Consider the following 12,921-nt stretch of genomic DNA (forward strand, 5'->3'; position numbering starts at 1 on the left):
ATTCCGGACTTGCAGCCTCCAGAACATTCCTGTTGTTTTAAGCTAAGAAGCGTGTGATAATTTGTCACAGTGACCCTAGGAAACTGATACAGTATATTTCTGCTTTATATATAAAAATTGATAAAAATTGTAATCCTCCTTCACATCGCCCAATAACCAATCTTGAGATCCTTAACTAATTATATCTGCAAAAACCTTATTTCCAAATGAGGTCACATTCTAAGGTTCTAGGTGGACATGAATTTGGGGACATGCTATCCAATCCATTACATATGCATACAATATATGTAATACACAGTTATACCTGTATTAAACAGATATGCAGCCCCTTGGGGGTGATGTCACTCCTGTTTCAAATGCTGTAAAGCAAGGGTGTCCAATCTTTTGGCTTCCCTGGGCCACATTGGAACAAGAAGAATTGTCTTGGGCCACACATAAAATACACTAATGATAGCTGATGAGCTGAAAAGACAAAGACACACACACACACAAACACTGAACGTTTCAAGAAAGTTTACGAACTTGTGTTGGGGTACATTCAAAGCAGTCCGGGGCCGCATGCAGCCCGCAGGCCACAGGCTGAACAAGCTCGCTCTAAAGTCTTTTAAACAACAGCTGGAAAATTCTTGAACGAGCCCCGGGGAAAGCTCCCGGGTTTCAGGAAGCTGACGCTGCAAGCTTATCCACATGGAAAACGTTTAACGCTGCTGGTTGGAGCAAATGATCAGGCAAACAAAAAAAGCCATCGTGTTTCACTGGCTCAAAGAGACTTTGTTGAAAAGAATTACACTATTCTCAGTGAACAATTAATTTTACAGTGGGGAGGGGGAATTCCAGAGAGTGCAGGGTAGTAAAAAAGAATCTCAAACTCTCCATTTGCAACCTCTGGAAAAAACATTTTCTCACTGCCAAGGGAAATACCACTCAGAATACACTCCTTCAGATGAGTGGATTTGCCCAGAAAACACAAGCAGATTCTTTCTTTTCTTTTCTTTTTTTTTTTTGAGACAGGGTCTTGCTTTGTCACCCAGGATGGAGTACAGTGGTGGGATCATGGCTCACTCCAGCCTTGACCTCCAAGCAATCCTCCTGCCTCAACCTCCTAAGCAGCTGAGACGATAGGTGCGCACCACCACACCTGGCTCATTTTTTAATTTTTTGTAGAGACAGGGTCTCACTATGTTGCCCAGGCTGGTCTTGAACTCCTGCACTCAAGCGATCTGCCGGCCTCTGCCTCCCAAAGTGCTGGGATTATAGACACGAGCCACCGCGCCCAGCCCACACAAGTGGTTTCTAAAAGAGAAAGACTGCACACCCAACTCAGAGGGCAATAGTTCTTGACATCTACTTTTCTCTGGGTGCAATCATGAAAAACAGTGATAGGCAACCTCAGGAGGAAAACTGGAGTCTTTGGACGAGAAGCATTAAGTAATCAGAATGACCACTGACATCAATGGAGCGCTTTCTGTGTTCTGGGAGCTGTGCTAAAAGCTTTACAGCTACTCCCTCATTTCTTCCCACTACAACCTATTGAGGTAGGCACTGCTATCCTCACTTTACAGATGAGGAAACTGAGGCACAGAGCGGTTAAGTCACCTGGTCAAGGTTACACAGCTAGTGAAAGGAAGGCTGGGGTTTGAGTCCTGGCCTAAATTCAAGACCCAGGTGCCCAAACACCAACAGTCATGCTGTCTGCGGGTTGCTTCTGTCCTGGTCACAATGGATTAATAAACTAACGATGTAAGAAGCCCAAGCCAAGGCACTTCCAGCCTTTGGCTCAGGGGAAATTCAAAAGCCAAAAGCTTGGCAATCCCTTCCTTGGATTATGTTTAATTCCAGGCCTCCCAAAGGCAAGAAGAATGACCTTGATGATGCTTGAAGGTGGGTCCCCGAGACCTCCACATGGGAGGAGCGCCGGCCATAGCAGATGCCACCATAGATGCCTGCTGGTTCTGTAGTCCAGCTTCTCTTGTCCATTGGGGGACTGGCCCTTCGCAATCCTGCTGCTGCTTCTGGAGGGAATGTCAATCACAGGACCCTAGTTCCTCGCCAGTGTGGCCCACGGGAATGAGCATGTGACTCAAGCTGGGCCAATCAGAGCCTTCCATGAGATTTGAGATGGAAGAGCGTCCCTTAGAGAGTGTGAATCCTGAAGTTATAGGCTCGGGGCTGCTGGCAGCCATCTTTCCCGCCAGGTGGAAGAAAGAATGAGGTCAGCATGCAAAGAGATGCAGAGTCAAGAGGCCTGGGTGCAGTTGAGAGGCCTGAGGACATTAAGCTCCTGGATCCAGCCATACCTGAAGCAGCAGCCACCTTCAGCCATCCCCAGTACAGGACCCAGGGAATTTGCTTTGTTGCTTAAGCCAGTTTGGGCTGGTTTTTCCCTAGGGAGAGAGCACTCTCAAGGCAGAACTGAAAGGGCCTGAGGTTCCTCACCCCCACTGTTAACGGTGGACAGCTGATGGCAGACATCCCCTGCCTCTGGAACAGGCAGCTTTAGCTTCCTCCAGTAAAAGTCTTCTGCGTCCTTCTCTGGGGCTACACAATAAATGTATGAAGACTGCCAGGGCAGCTTATCCCAGCATACTTGTAGGATAACACCTAGTTTTTAAGAGAAAAGCTGGAAATTCACTTAAAGACAGTTGAAAATATTGCAAGTTGCTCTCAGCAATAAATGCCCAGTGACATGGGAGCCACTAGTTTTGAGAACGTCTCCTTCCAATCAGTCTGTCTCTTATGCACACATGTGCACACACACCTTGACGCAGGGTGCAAAGCAATCTATTTTGTTCAGACACCTGAGAAGCAGACAGAGAGCCAACAGGAAGGTGGGCGAGGCTGTCTCCCAGCAGGAAGAAGGATGTGTCTGAAAAGATGACCCTTTCTCTCTGACCTGGGTTTGGGGTTGAGGCTGGCATGGAGATAAGTCTCCTGGCCCTGCATGCTGAGCCTGCATAAAGATGATTCTTGTGGCCACAAAACCACCCCTTGGCTCAGTTACTCCGTCACAGATGAGCCCCAACTCTAAGCAAGGCCAGGAGACAAGGGTACCAGCCACTGCTGACAGAGCCATGTCAGTGAGGCTCCTGTCACACAGGTCATGAGGATGTGTAATGTGCGCTGGGTGCAAGCTAATGGGGTAGGGACTAGAGTGGCCCGCTCCAGGGGCGCAGAGGTGTTGCCTTCATCCAACAATAGTGACCCTATTCTGCCGGTGCTCCCAAATGCCTAAGGGAAGCCAGAAATCCTGATTTTGATGTGAAATGCCCCAATTTTTAAACCATTCTAAAGGCAAAAAAGAACACTAAAAGCAGGCCAGATGAGGCTTCAAGTTGGTGACCCCTGACTGGCTGCCTTTTGGGGAGCCCAGGAAAGGAAAGGAGAAATGTCCTCAGGCCCCAAGGAGACCCAAGATGCTCCTGTGTAGTAAAACTAGGGAAAGTCATGTCAATATTGAACCTAGTTCCAGAGTCATATCTGCCCCAGAGCAGACGCGACAGCCTCCACTCCCAGGGAGAGTCAGGACTCTGTGTTGAGACCCTGGATCTAGCCTTACCTGAAGCAAGCCCTCCTAGACTGGCCAGTTCTATGCTCCCATGAATGGTCACTCTTTTGTGTTTAAGCACCTGGGCATGGGTCTCTGTGGCTTACAACCAAAAACAGTCATAATTAAACAGTTCCCTAGGAGAGAAAGGCATCTCAGTGGGGTATACAGACAGCCTCAGTCACCCCATCGCTGTCTGGAACTTAGCAGAAACCCAGGGCTCTCCCACCCTCTCCAATCAGGGATAGTCAGCGTTAGGCCATGCTGGCCACGTGCAGGGGATATGGATTTTCGGTTCAGGATGTGCTGTTCCCCACAAAGAGCAGTGCCTGTAACTCACTGAACTGCTCACCAAGCACATCTTAATAGTGCATAACAGAACGTTATGCAACCAGATGCCAAGGTGAACACCCTACATTTCTGCCTCCCCAGCATCCTTCCCCCTTCTTGTTAGGGGGAACCCCAATACTCCTTGAGGCGCCCATTAGCCCTTTTCAGAGCAGGAGATTGGTTCCAGAGATGTGCATGTGATCCAGGCTGGCCAATCACTGCACCTCACTACAACCCTGGATCACAGTGATTGGTCCAGATTGGGCATGACCCTGCTGGCCAATCAGCATTCCCCAGTGTCCCTGGCAACTGTGATTGGTTCAGGAAGTGATCTGGGAACCGCCCCTGCTTCCAGGCTAAGACTTAACTCTGGGAAGTGGGTTGGAGCCTTTGGTAGGAAGAGGATCCCTTATGCAGGCGAGCTGCGGGGAGGAGAACGGCACCTAATAGCGATGGTCCCCTGCATGGCGAAAGCAGAGCAAGAGGTGGACAGAGGGGAGATGGGCCTGGCTGACATCGCTAAGCCTGGATGTCCCAAAGGTGTGGTATGGTAGACATAGACACCCTGGCGTTGGCTTGGTCTTCCTTCCGCGAAGCCAGAAGGAGATGGTTCTGTCCTTGCAACTTCAAGAGCCCTGACACCACACACAGGCCAGGCCTGGATCCTTGCCATCCACTCCAGATACCCCAATTTGGGCAGCATCTAGGCCTGGGGCTCTAGCCCACATGGTTCCAGGCCCTGCAGTTAGCTGGCTTTTCATTCTGGACACTGGAGGTGAGCGGGCGGCCCTGAAACACTGGGCCTGGCTATCTGGAGACCAGGGAGCTGCTATGAGACTGGCCGGAGGAGGAGGACGAGGTGGCTGCGCTGAGCTGGGAGAAGCCGCTGGTGCAGGATTCCAGGCTGGACATGGAGCCTCTGGGGAGGAAGAGTGTGGCACACGTTACCCTCTCGCAGTAACAAGGCCCTTGGGCTGACATACAGCAGTGGAAAAGCTGTTGATGCTGCAAAATCAGGCCCCAGGGCCCTAGGCCAGTGCAGAAGGAAAAGCAAGTGACACCATGAAGAGAAAAGTGCTACCCAATTCCCCACACCCCCATCTCCCCAGACGGAGCCCAGCCTGCCACAGACCCATCACGGGCTCCCCTGGCCTGAGGCCCTTGCATGGCCCTAAGGCCGCCACGGCCTGGGGAGTCCCTGGCCCTGTCTCCCATCTCACTCCCTCCTTGCTCTTTGCACTCAAACTCCACGGTCCTCCTCCTAGCTCTTGCAGTGGCCTTCGTGTGCGCTGAGCCTGAGGCAGAAGTCCCTTCTCTCCTCCCCGAGCTGTCTGGTTAACTCCAAACCTCAGGGCAGTGCCATCCTTGAGAACTTTCTTTTCTTGTAGAGTTAGGGCTGTCACTATGCTGCCCAGCCTGGTCTCGAACTCCTGGGCTCAAGCGATCCTCGGGCCTCGGCCTCCCAAAGCACTTGGATTACAGGCGTGAAGCACCATGTCCAGCCTCCAAGAACTTTCTGCAATGAACGTGCTCTACATCTGCACAGTCCAACACACCAACCACTGGCCACATGGGCTGCTGGTCACCTGAAATGTGGCCCATGCGACTGAGGCACTAAATTGTTCCTTTTATTTCATTCTGCTTGCTAAGTTAAATTGCTGCAGGTGGCTAGCAGTGACTGGATGGGGCAGTGCAGTTTTAGGGCCTTGCTTCTCAAAGCATGGTCTGGGAACTGGCAGCACCAGCAGTGCCCGGTGCTTGTTAGAGATGCAGAACCTTGCCAGGTGCCATGGCTCATGCCTGTCATCCCAGCATGTTGAGAGGCTGAGGAGGGGGGATTGCTTGAGGCCAGGAGTTCGAGACCAGCCTGGCTAACATGGTGAAACTGGTCTCCACTAAAAATATACACATTAGCTGGGCGTAGTGGTACGCACCTGTAATCCCAGCTACTCAGGAGGCTGAGGCATGAGAATTGCTTGAACCTAGGAGGTGGAGGCTGCAGTGAGTAGAGATTGTGCCACTGCACTCCAGCCTGGGTGACAGAGTGAAACTCTGTCTCAAAAAAAAAAAAAAAAAGCCAGGCATGGTAGTACGCGCGTATAGTCCCAGCTACTTGGGAAGCTGAGGTTGGAGGATTGCTTGAGCCCAGGAGTTGAAGGCTACGGTAAGCTAGGATTGCACCGCTGCACTCCAGCCTGGGTAACAGAGTGAGACTCTATGTCTAAAAATAAATAAATAAAAAGACCCCCTGGTGACTTGTGTGACCACCACACCACTTAGATCTCACTCCAGTGTCATGTTCCATACTCCTTCCCCCACTCCCTCTCCCAACCCTAGGCCAGGCCCCTATCCTGTGCTAAGGCTCTAGGTTATATCCCTGAGCACCTCCTGGCTGGGCAGCTGATGCGGTTTGGCTCTATGGCCCACCCAAATCTCATCTCAAATTGTAATCCCCACGTGTTGAGGGAGGGACCTGGTGGGAGGTGATTGCCTAGTGGGAGGAAACTGCATGCCACAGCAGAAATGAAGAAGGAGGTCTGGAGGAGGAGCAGGCAATTTCTTCAAGGTTTTGCATCTTATAAAAGCGCATATGATTTTGCACGGGGGGAAACAGCAGTTTCCCCCATGCTGTTCTCGCGATAGTGAATGAGTTCTCATGAGGTCTGATGGTGTAAAAGTGTGTGGCTTCCTTTGCTCTCTTCTCTCCTGCCCCTTTGCCTTCCGCCATGATTGTAAGTTTCCTGAGGCTTCCCCAGTTATATGGAACTGTGAGTCAATTAAACCTCCTTTCTTTATAAATTACCCAGTCTCAGTAGTTCTCTCTTTTTTTCTCTCTCTCTCTCTTTTTCTTTTCGAGACAGAGTCTTGCTCTGTCGCCAAGGCTGGAGTGCAGTGGCGTGATCTCAGCTCACTGCAATCTCCACCTCCCAGGTTCAAGGCATTCTCCTGCCTCAGCCTCCCAAGTAGCTGGGATTACAGGTATGCACCACCACACCTGGCTAAATTTTGTATTTTTAGTAGAGATGGGCTTTCACCACGTTGGCCAGGCTAGTCTCAAACTCCTGACCTCAGGTGATCTGCCTGCCTCGCCTCCCAAAGTGCTAGGATTATAAGCATGAGCCAGCACACCCGGCCTCAGGTAGTTCTTTACAGCAGTGTGGAAACGGACTAATACAGTGACCTTAGCCATGGCATCCATCACTGACCATAGTTACACTTGGGTGTGAGCATTTGGTCTCTGCTTCACGATGGCGGACCCTATCTGTCTGGTCTGCCCACGATCGAAGCCGCCACCTGCCCCCTGAGGGTGACCAAGAAACGGCCTTTGAACTGATTTTCTCATGAGGCTACAGGAGGACAGGGCAGTAAGGTCCTCTCATGGTGACCACCCTAGACAGGTTGGTGTGCAGCATCTGGTCCAGCCCACCCCTCTGGCCTCCACATGCCCGGCTTCAGAATCAGCCCTCCCAGAGGCAGACCTCCAATGCCTGCTCTATTCTTCTGTGCCCCCAGGGCCTCAGCCTCTCACCTCACACTGAGGATCGATGGCCAAAACATGATCACAAAGAGTGAATAGCCAGCCCCCCGACAAGCTATGGGACCCCTCCTTGGATAAAGACTCTGGCCCAGTGTTCCTCACTCTGGGCTGCCCATGCCCCCGTGATACTTGGAGCTCCACCTGGAATTTGGGGTCTAGACTCAGCACCCTCCTGGAGCCTCAATTTTACCCCTACAGTAAAGAATTTAAAGCATTATTCTTGGATGAAAACTAACGCAGATCCCTCAAGAAGCAGGGTGCAAAATCATACGTGCTTTTATAAAATGCAAAACCTTGAAGAAACTGCCTGCTCCGCCTCCAGACCTTTTTCTTCATTTCTGCTGTGGCATGCATACCGCATGCCCAGGTGACAGGCAGCTTCCCCCAGCCATCTCATTCTCATGATACACCCACAAGTGGTTCCCATTTAAGGGATGAAGCACCTGAGGCTCAGGAAGGTAAAGTGGTTTGCCCGAGGTCACACAGCAACCAGGAAGTGCTGGAGGTCTTAACCATTATACTTCCCTGTCTCTCTGAAAGCAACAACTTGGGGAGGGTTGTCTAAGGGCACCCTTTTAGAATATTCTAAAATATTCCCATGGAATTCTAGGAGTGAGGGGAGGCCCACATGAGAGGGTTTAAGACTCCCCTTCTCCTCCCCTCCAGGTGCTCCAAAAAGTTGAGCCTCTGCCCAAGGTTTCATTGGAAGGAAAAGCCCTGCTTCAGAAGTGGAGTCAGAGACACAGAGCTGGGCCCTCCTCATACCCTAGTGAGGGAACTCCAGCCATACCCATTCTGGGGCCCCACCCCCGGAGAAGCTGACCCAGCGGAGAGACAAGAGCCCAGGCATCTGCGCTGTTACTCAGCCCCAGGGCCCTTCCTGCCCAGGCCTCCGCTCCCGAGCCCTCCTACCTGAAGTCCTCAGAGGCGAGCACCTCATAGTAGTAGAGAAGTTTGCACTTGGGGCCAGGGCTGTGCAGAGCCGTCAGGACGTCGTCCACGCCCGGGAGGCTGCAGGCCACACTGCCGGGGGGGCTGTGCATTTGCCACTGGAGCAGGTAGACGCCGGGCCACCGGGTCACATGGGAGCCCTGAAACACAGCAGCCCCGCCCTGAGGCCCTGGGTCCTCCTGAGGACAGGTCAAGGGGACTGAGCCGTCATGGGCTTCTCATCACCAGGCTTGGAAATTGGGGCTCTTCTCCCTCTGTCCCTTTCTCCCGTCCACCAACAAATCCTCCTGTCAGGGCCTCTGGAAGCCATCCTTGCTCTTACCCCCGTATCCCTGGGACCAGAGCCTCCCTCTTAATCTGGGAAGGAGCTGACGCCTGGGCGGGGGCTGCAACCTCAGGACAACAGAGGTGTTAAACACCTGGATTTTGTGGGGTCTTGCTCTGCTGAGCGGGATTTGCAAACCAAGGGGATTAGGAGAGGGATTTGGGCCAGGAGCTCACAGGCGCTTAGAGAGAATTTGTGGAGGGGTCAGGGAGAGTGAGAAAGGGAAGTGTCTGTTTTTACAAGAAGAGCCATTGTGGGTTGCTCCGGGTTGAGAAGTTCAGTGGGACCCAGGGGTGGCCGTGAAGGACATGCAGGACGGCCCTCCACCCTCTCCCCACCGGGAACTTCGGTGACATCGGCAGCGTCTGCCAGTGCTCATGGAGCTGGTGCTGCATGTGCATGTGCATGTGCATGTGTCATTTGGGGAGTCAGAGTGACGTTCCACCTGCAATACTGGCCTCCTGGAGAATGTGGGGTCAACAGGGACAGCCCATATTCCGGTTACACATCCAAGTTCTGTTCCAAGACTATAGTTTCTTTTTTTTTTTTTTTCTGAGATGGAGTTTCACTCTGTCACCCAGGCTGGAGTGTGATGGCACAATCTCAGCTCACTGCAACATCCACCTCCCGGGTTCAAGCGATTCTCCTGCCTTAGCCTCCCGAGTAACTGGGATTACAGGCACATGCCACCACGCCTGGCTATTTTTTTTTTTTTTTTTTTTTTGTATTTTTAGTAGAGACAGGGTTTCACCATGTTGGCCAGGCTGGTCTCAAACTCCTTACTTCAGTTGATCCACCTGCCTCGGCCTCCCAGAGTGCTGGGATTACAGGCGTGAGCCACTGCGCCCTGCCCAAGACCTACAGTTTATTTTGTATCAGTTCTGAAACCACAGTGTGCATCAAAAATCTTGACTACTGACCTCAGAACCTTAGCACCTCCCCTTCCATCCAAACTAACTTCTAGCCCCTCCCCAGCACTCATGCTGCCCTCCTGTCCACCTGCCTTCTCCCTGCAGCTTCAATTTTGTTCTTTCTATTCCTTCCACCTGGAACATCATCCCCTCTCAACCCCTCCCAGATCCAGCCACAACTCAAGGTCTTCGTCCATACTGAAGCCACTTGAATGCATGCAGGCAACCTAGACTTCAAATTTTAACATGCTCATCCTTCCCCCTGCATGAGTTAATGCAGTGGGTTGAACAGTGTACCCCCAAAAGTCATGTCCAACCAGAACCTCAGAACATTATCTTATTTGGAAATAGGGTCTTTGTGGTTAAGCATTTAGGGTGAGGCCAGCCATGGTGGCTCACACCTCTAATCCCAGCACTTTGGGACGCTGCTTGAGCTCAGGCATTCAAGACCAGCCTGGGCAACACAGCAAGACCCCGTCTCTACTAAAAATACAAAACTTAGCTGGGCATGGTGGCGGGCACCTATAGTTCCAGCAACTCAGGAGGCTGAGATGGGAGGATCACTTGAGCCCAGGAGATGGAGGCTGTGGTGAGCTGTGATCACACCACTGCACTCCCAGCCCCACAACAGTGTCCTGATCATGGATAGAGTGAGACCCTGTCTCAACCAAAAAAAAAACAAAACAAAACAAAAAACAAGAACCGGATTTAGGGTGGGGCCTAAATGAGATGACTGGTGTCCTTGCAGGAGAGAGGGGAGTTTTGAGACTCAGAAGAGAGACAGACAGAGAAGAAACCCCTTTAAGGACAGAGGCAGAGATTGGGGTGATGCATCTACCCGCCAATGACACCCAGGATTGCCAGGGGCCACCTAAGGCTAGGACAGAGGCGTAGAATGAACCCCTTCCTAGAGCCTTCAGAGGGAGCGTGGCCCTGCCAATACCTTGGTTTTGGACTTGTGACCTCCCGAACTGTGAGACAATAAACTGTTGTTGTTTTCGGCCATGTAGTTTGTGGTAACTCATTACTGCAACCCCAAGAAACAAATACAGTTAGATCCTGTTAGAAGTCCCGTTTCTCAGATGGGGAAAGTGAGGTTCCAGACCCTGTGCTCCTTCCCAAGACACCAGCCACCTCTCAGCAGAGCACCCTGTGCTTTCTCGATTTTGCACCAGCTGCCGTTGGGCAGGTGAGCACTTCATTACGTGAGACCCTGTGTGTCTTTCCTCTGCCCTGTCCTTGCAGGGTTCCTGAGGCTGGGGACGAGCAGCCCAGTTTGTCCTCCGCTGTATCCCCAGAAGCCTGGCACGCGGTGGACGCTCAGCGCTGCTTGGCGAGCGAATGAGTGGTCCAGAGAATGCAAACCTGGATGCTCTCCCCTTCCCGGCAGACGAGGGGAGCCTCCACACGACTGTAATCCCTGCCCAGGACCCAGCCTTTGTCGATCAGCTGCCCACTGGCCCTGGTCCCTGGCTCCCGGGCGCCCGGCCTGGGCACCTTCTTGGCGTGGTACAGGCTGAACACCACGTCCCCTCGCAGAATGTCGAAGTCCCAGGTGATGACCGACTCCCCTTCCAGAATCTCCACGGCCACCTGCGTGGAGACAGGCGAGGTCTGAGAGTCACAGCCGAGACGGGAGAGCTGGGGTTGGGAAGACGGTGGCAGGAGGGACTGTGGGTGCCCCCTGGGGTCTCCTTTCTCAGGCCACACGCTCGTTCCTTATAGGAATGCCCTCCTCTCCTTAGTTTTCTCCTGAGACCTCACCTGCAACAGATCACTGGCATAAGAATCCTCATCTCGGCCAGGCTTGGTGGCTCACACCTGTAATCCCAACACTTTGGGAGGCCAAGGCAGGTGGATCGAAGTCAGGGGTTCGAGACCAGCCTGGCCAACATGGTGAAACCCCATCTCTACTAAAAATACAAAAAAAAAAACAAAAAACAGCCAGGCGTGCTGACTGGCTCCTGTAATCCCAGCTACTCAGGAGACTGAGGCAGGAGAATCACTTGAACCTGGGAGGAGGGAGGGAGGGAGGGAGGGGGAGGGAGAGAGAGAGAGAGAGAGAGAGAGAGAGAGAGAGAGGCACCAGGTACCGTGGCTCCCGCCTATAATCCCAGCACTTTGGGAGGCCAAGGCAGGCGGATCACCTGAGGTCAGGAGTTCAAGACCAGCCTGGTCAACGTGGCGAAACCCCGTCTCTACTAAAAATACAAAAATTAGCTGGACACAGTGGCATGTGCCTGTAATTCCAGCTACTTGGGAAGCTGAGGCAGGAGAATCGCTGAAACCCGGGAGGTGGAGGTTGCAGTGAGCTGAGATCGTGCCACTACTATCCAGCCTGGACAACAGAGCAAGACTCCATCTCAAAAAAAAAAAAAAGAATCCTCATCTCAAGCTGTGTTTTGGGGTCACCTGACCTAAGATGACAGACCCCCAGCCCAGCAGGCCCTCCCCGGCCAGGCCCAGGCACCTCATGGGGGGCTCCACGGAGCACGCTGGCTGAATGGTAGGTCTCGCTCCACTGCCACAGCTGGTCCGCGTGCTCCTGCTCCTCTTCCGTCATATAGAGGGACTTGGGGACCAGCCCTCCCTCAGGGACATTACACTGTAGGTCAGAGATAAAGGGCAGCAGGTCAGGGCCAGTCGAGGTCTGGCTGGCCTGACCCACAGGAGAGTGCTGCGTGACCCCCGAAGCCGTTCATAACAGCAACCTCTTACTGAGTAGGCTGTGGGCTTCCATGACTCCATTTAATCCCCAGGTCCACCCGTGCAGTGGAGACTATTATTCTTCCCGTTTCACAGAGGAAGGAATGGAGGCATGGGCAAGTCACAGCAGAAAGTGAGTGCGCCAGGGCACAAACCCACGTTTGTCACAGCCCCATGCTCATGTCCCTTTACCCTGTGCTGGACTGACAGCCAGGTTGGGGGCCTCTCCACACCGCAGCCCATAGCAGCTGCCTCTCCCCCTCAGAAGCGGGGGTGGAGCAGTCACTGCACTGAAATCGACAGATTTCCCCAAACCAAAGGCCCCCTGGATGGGCAGGCCTTGGCAGACCCACCTGCCACCACCAAACAATGATTGTCCCCACCCCGTTTCACTTGTAGAAACACTGGGATTAGCAAAGCAAGGCCACCGTTCAGTGTCCTTCCACAAGGCACTCTCAGCTCTGCAGAACCGTTTGCTAAAAATAAGTCGTGTGTGCCACGTACCACAAATGGAGAGAACAGGCAAGCCTGGAAAAATTCCTAGGAAAAGACTTTTTTAAAATCCAGCAATGATGCAAGTTCACTGTCTGGTATTTCTGTTAGAAACGAAGAGGGC

The 12,921-nt window shown here is 52.5% G+C and overlaps 1 protein-coding gene across 1 annotated transcript in view; it reads right to left on the reverse strand.

Moving 5' to 3' along the window:
* Nucleotides 1-502: 502 nt before the first annotated feature.
* The window catches only part of SEC14L5 (SEC14 like lipid binding 5), a 61,550-nt gene continuing 49,131 nt past the window's right edge, over nucleotides 503-12,921 (reverse strand). Inside the window, exons 13-16 of the mRNA XM_025371124.1 lie at nucleotides 12,070-12,204; nucleotides 10,965-11,192; nucleotides 8,325-8,503; nucleotides 503-4,793 (exon numbers count right to left, since the gene is read on the reverse strand). Of these exons, the coding sequence (XP_025226909.1) occupies nucleotides 4,682-4,793; nucleotides 8,325-8,503; nucleotides 10,965-11,192; nucleotides 12,070-12,204 (654 nt within the window). The 3' untranslated portion in view covers nucleotides 503-4,681. The remainder of the gene's footprint in view (nucleotides 4,794-8,324; nucleotides 8,504-10,964; nucleotides 11,193-12,069; nucleotides 12,205-12,921) is intronic.

Source organism: Theropithecus gelada, chromosome 20, assembly GCF_003255815.1.
Source record: "Theropithecus gelada isolate Dixy chromosome 20, Tgel_1.0, whole genome shotgun sequence".
Classification (NCBI taxonomy): domain Eukaryota; kingdom Metazoa; phylum Chordata; class Mammalia; order Primates; family Cercopithecidae; genus Theropithecus; species Theropithecus gelada.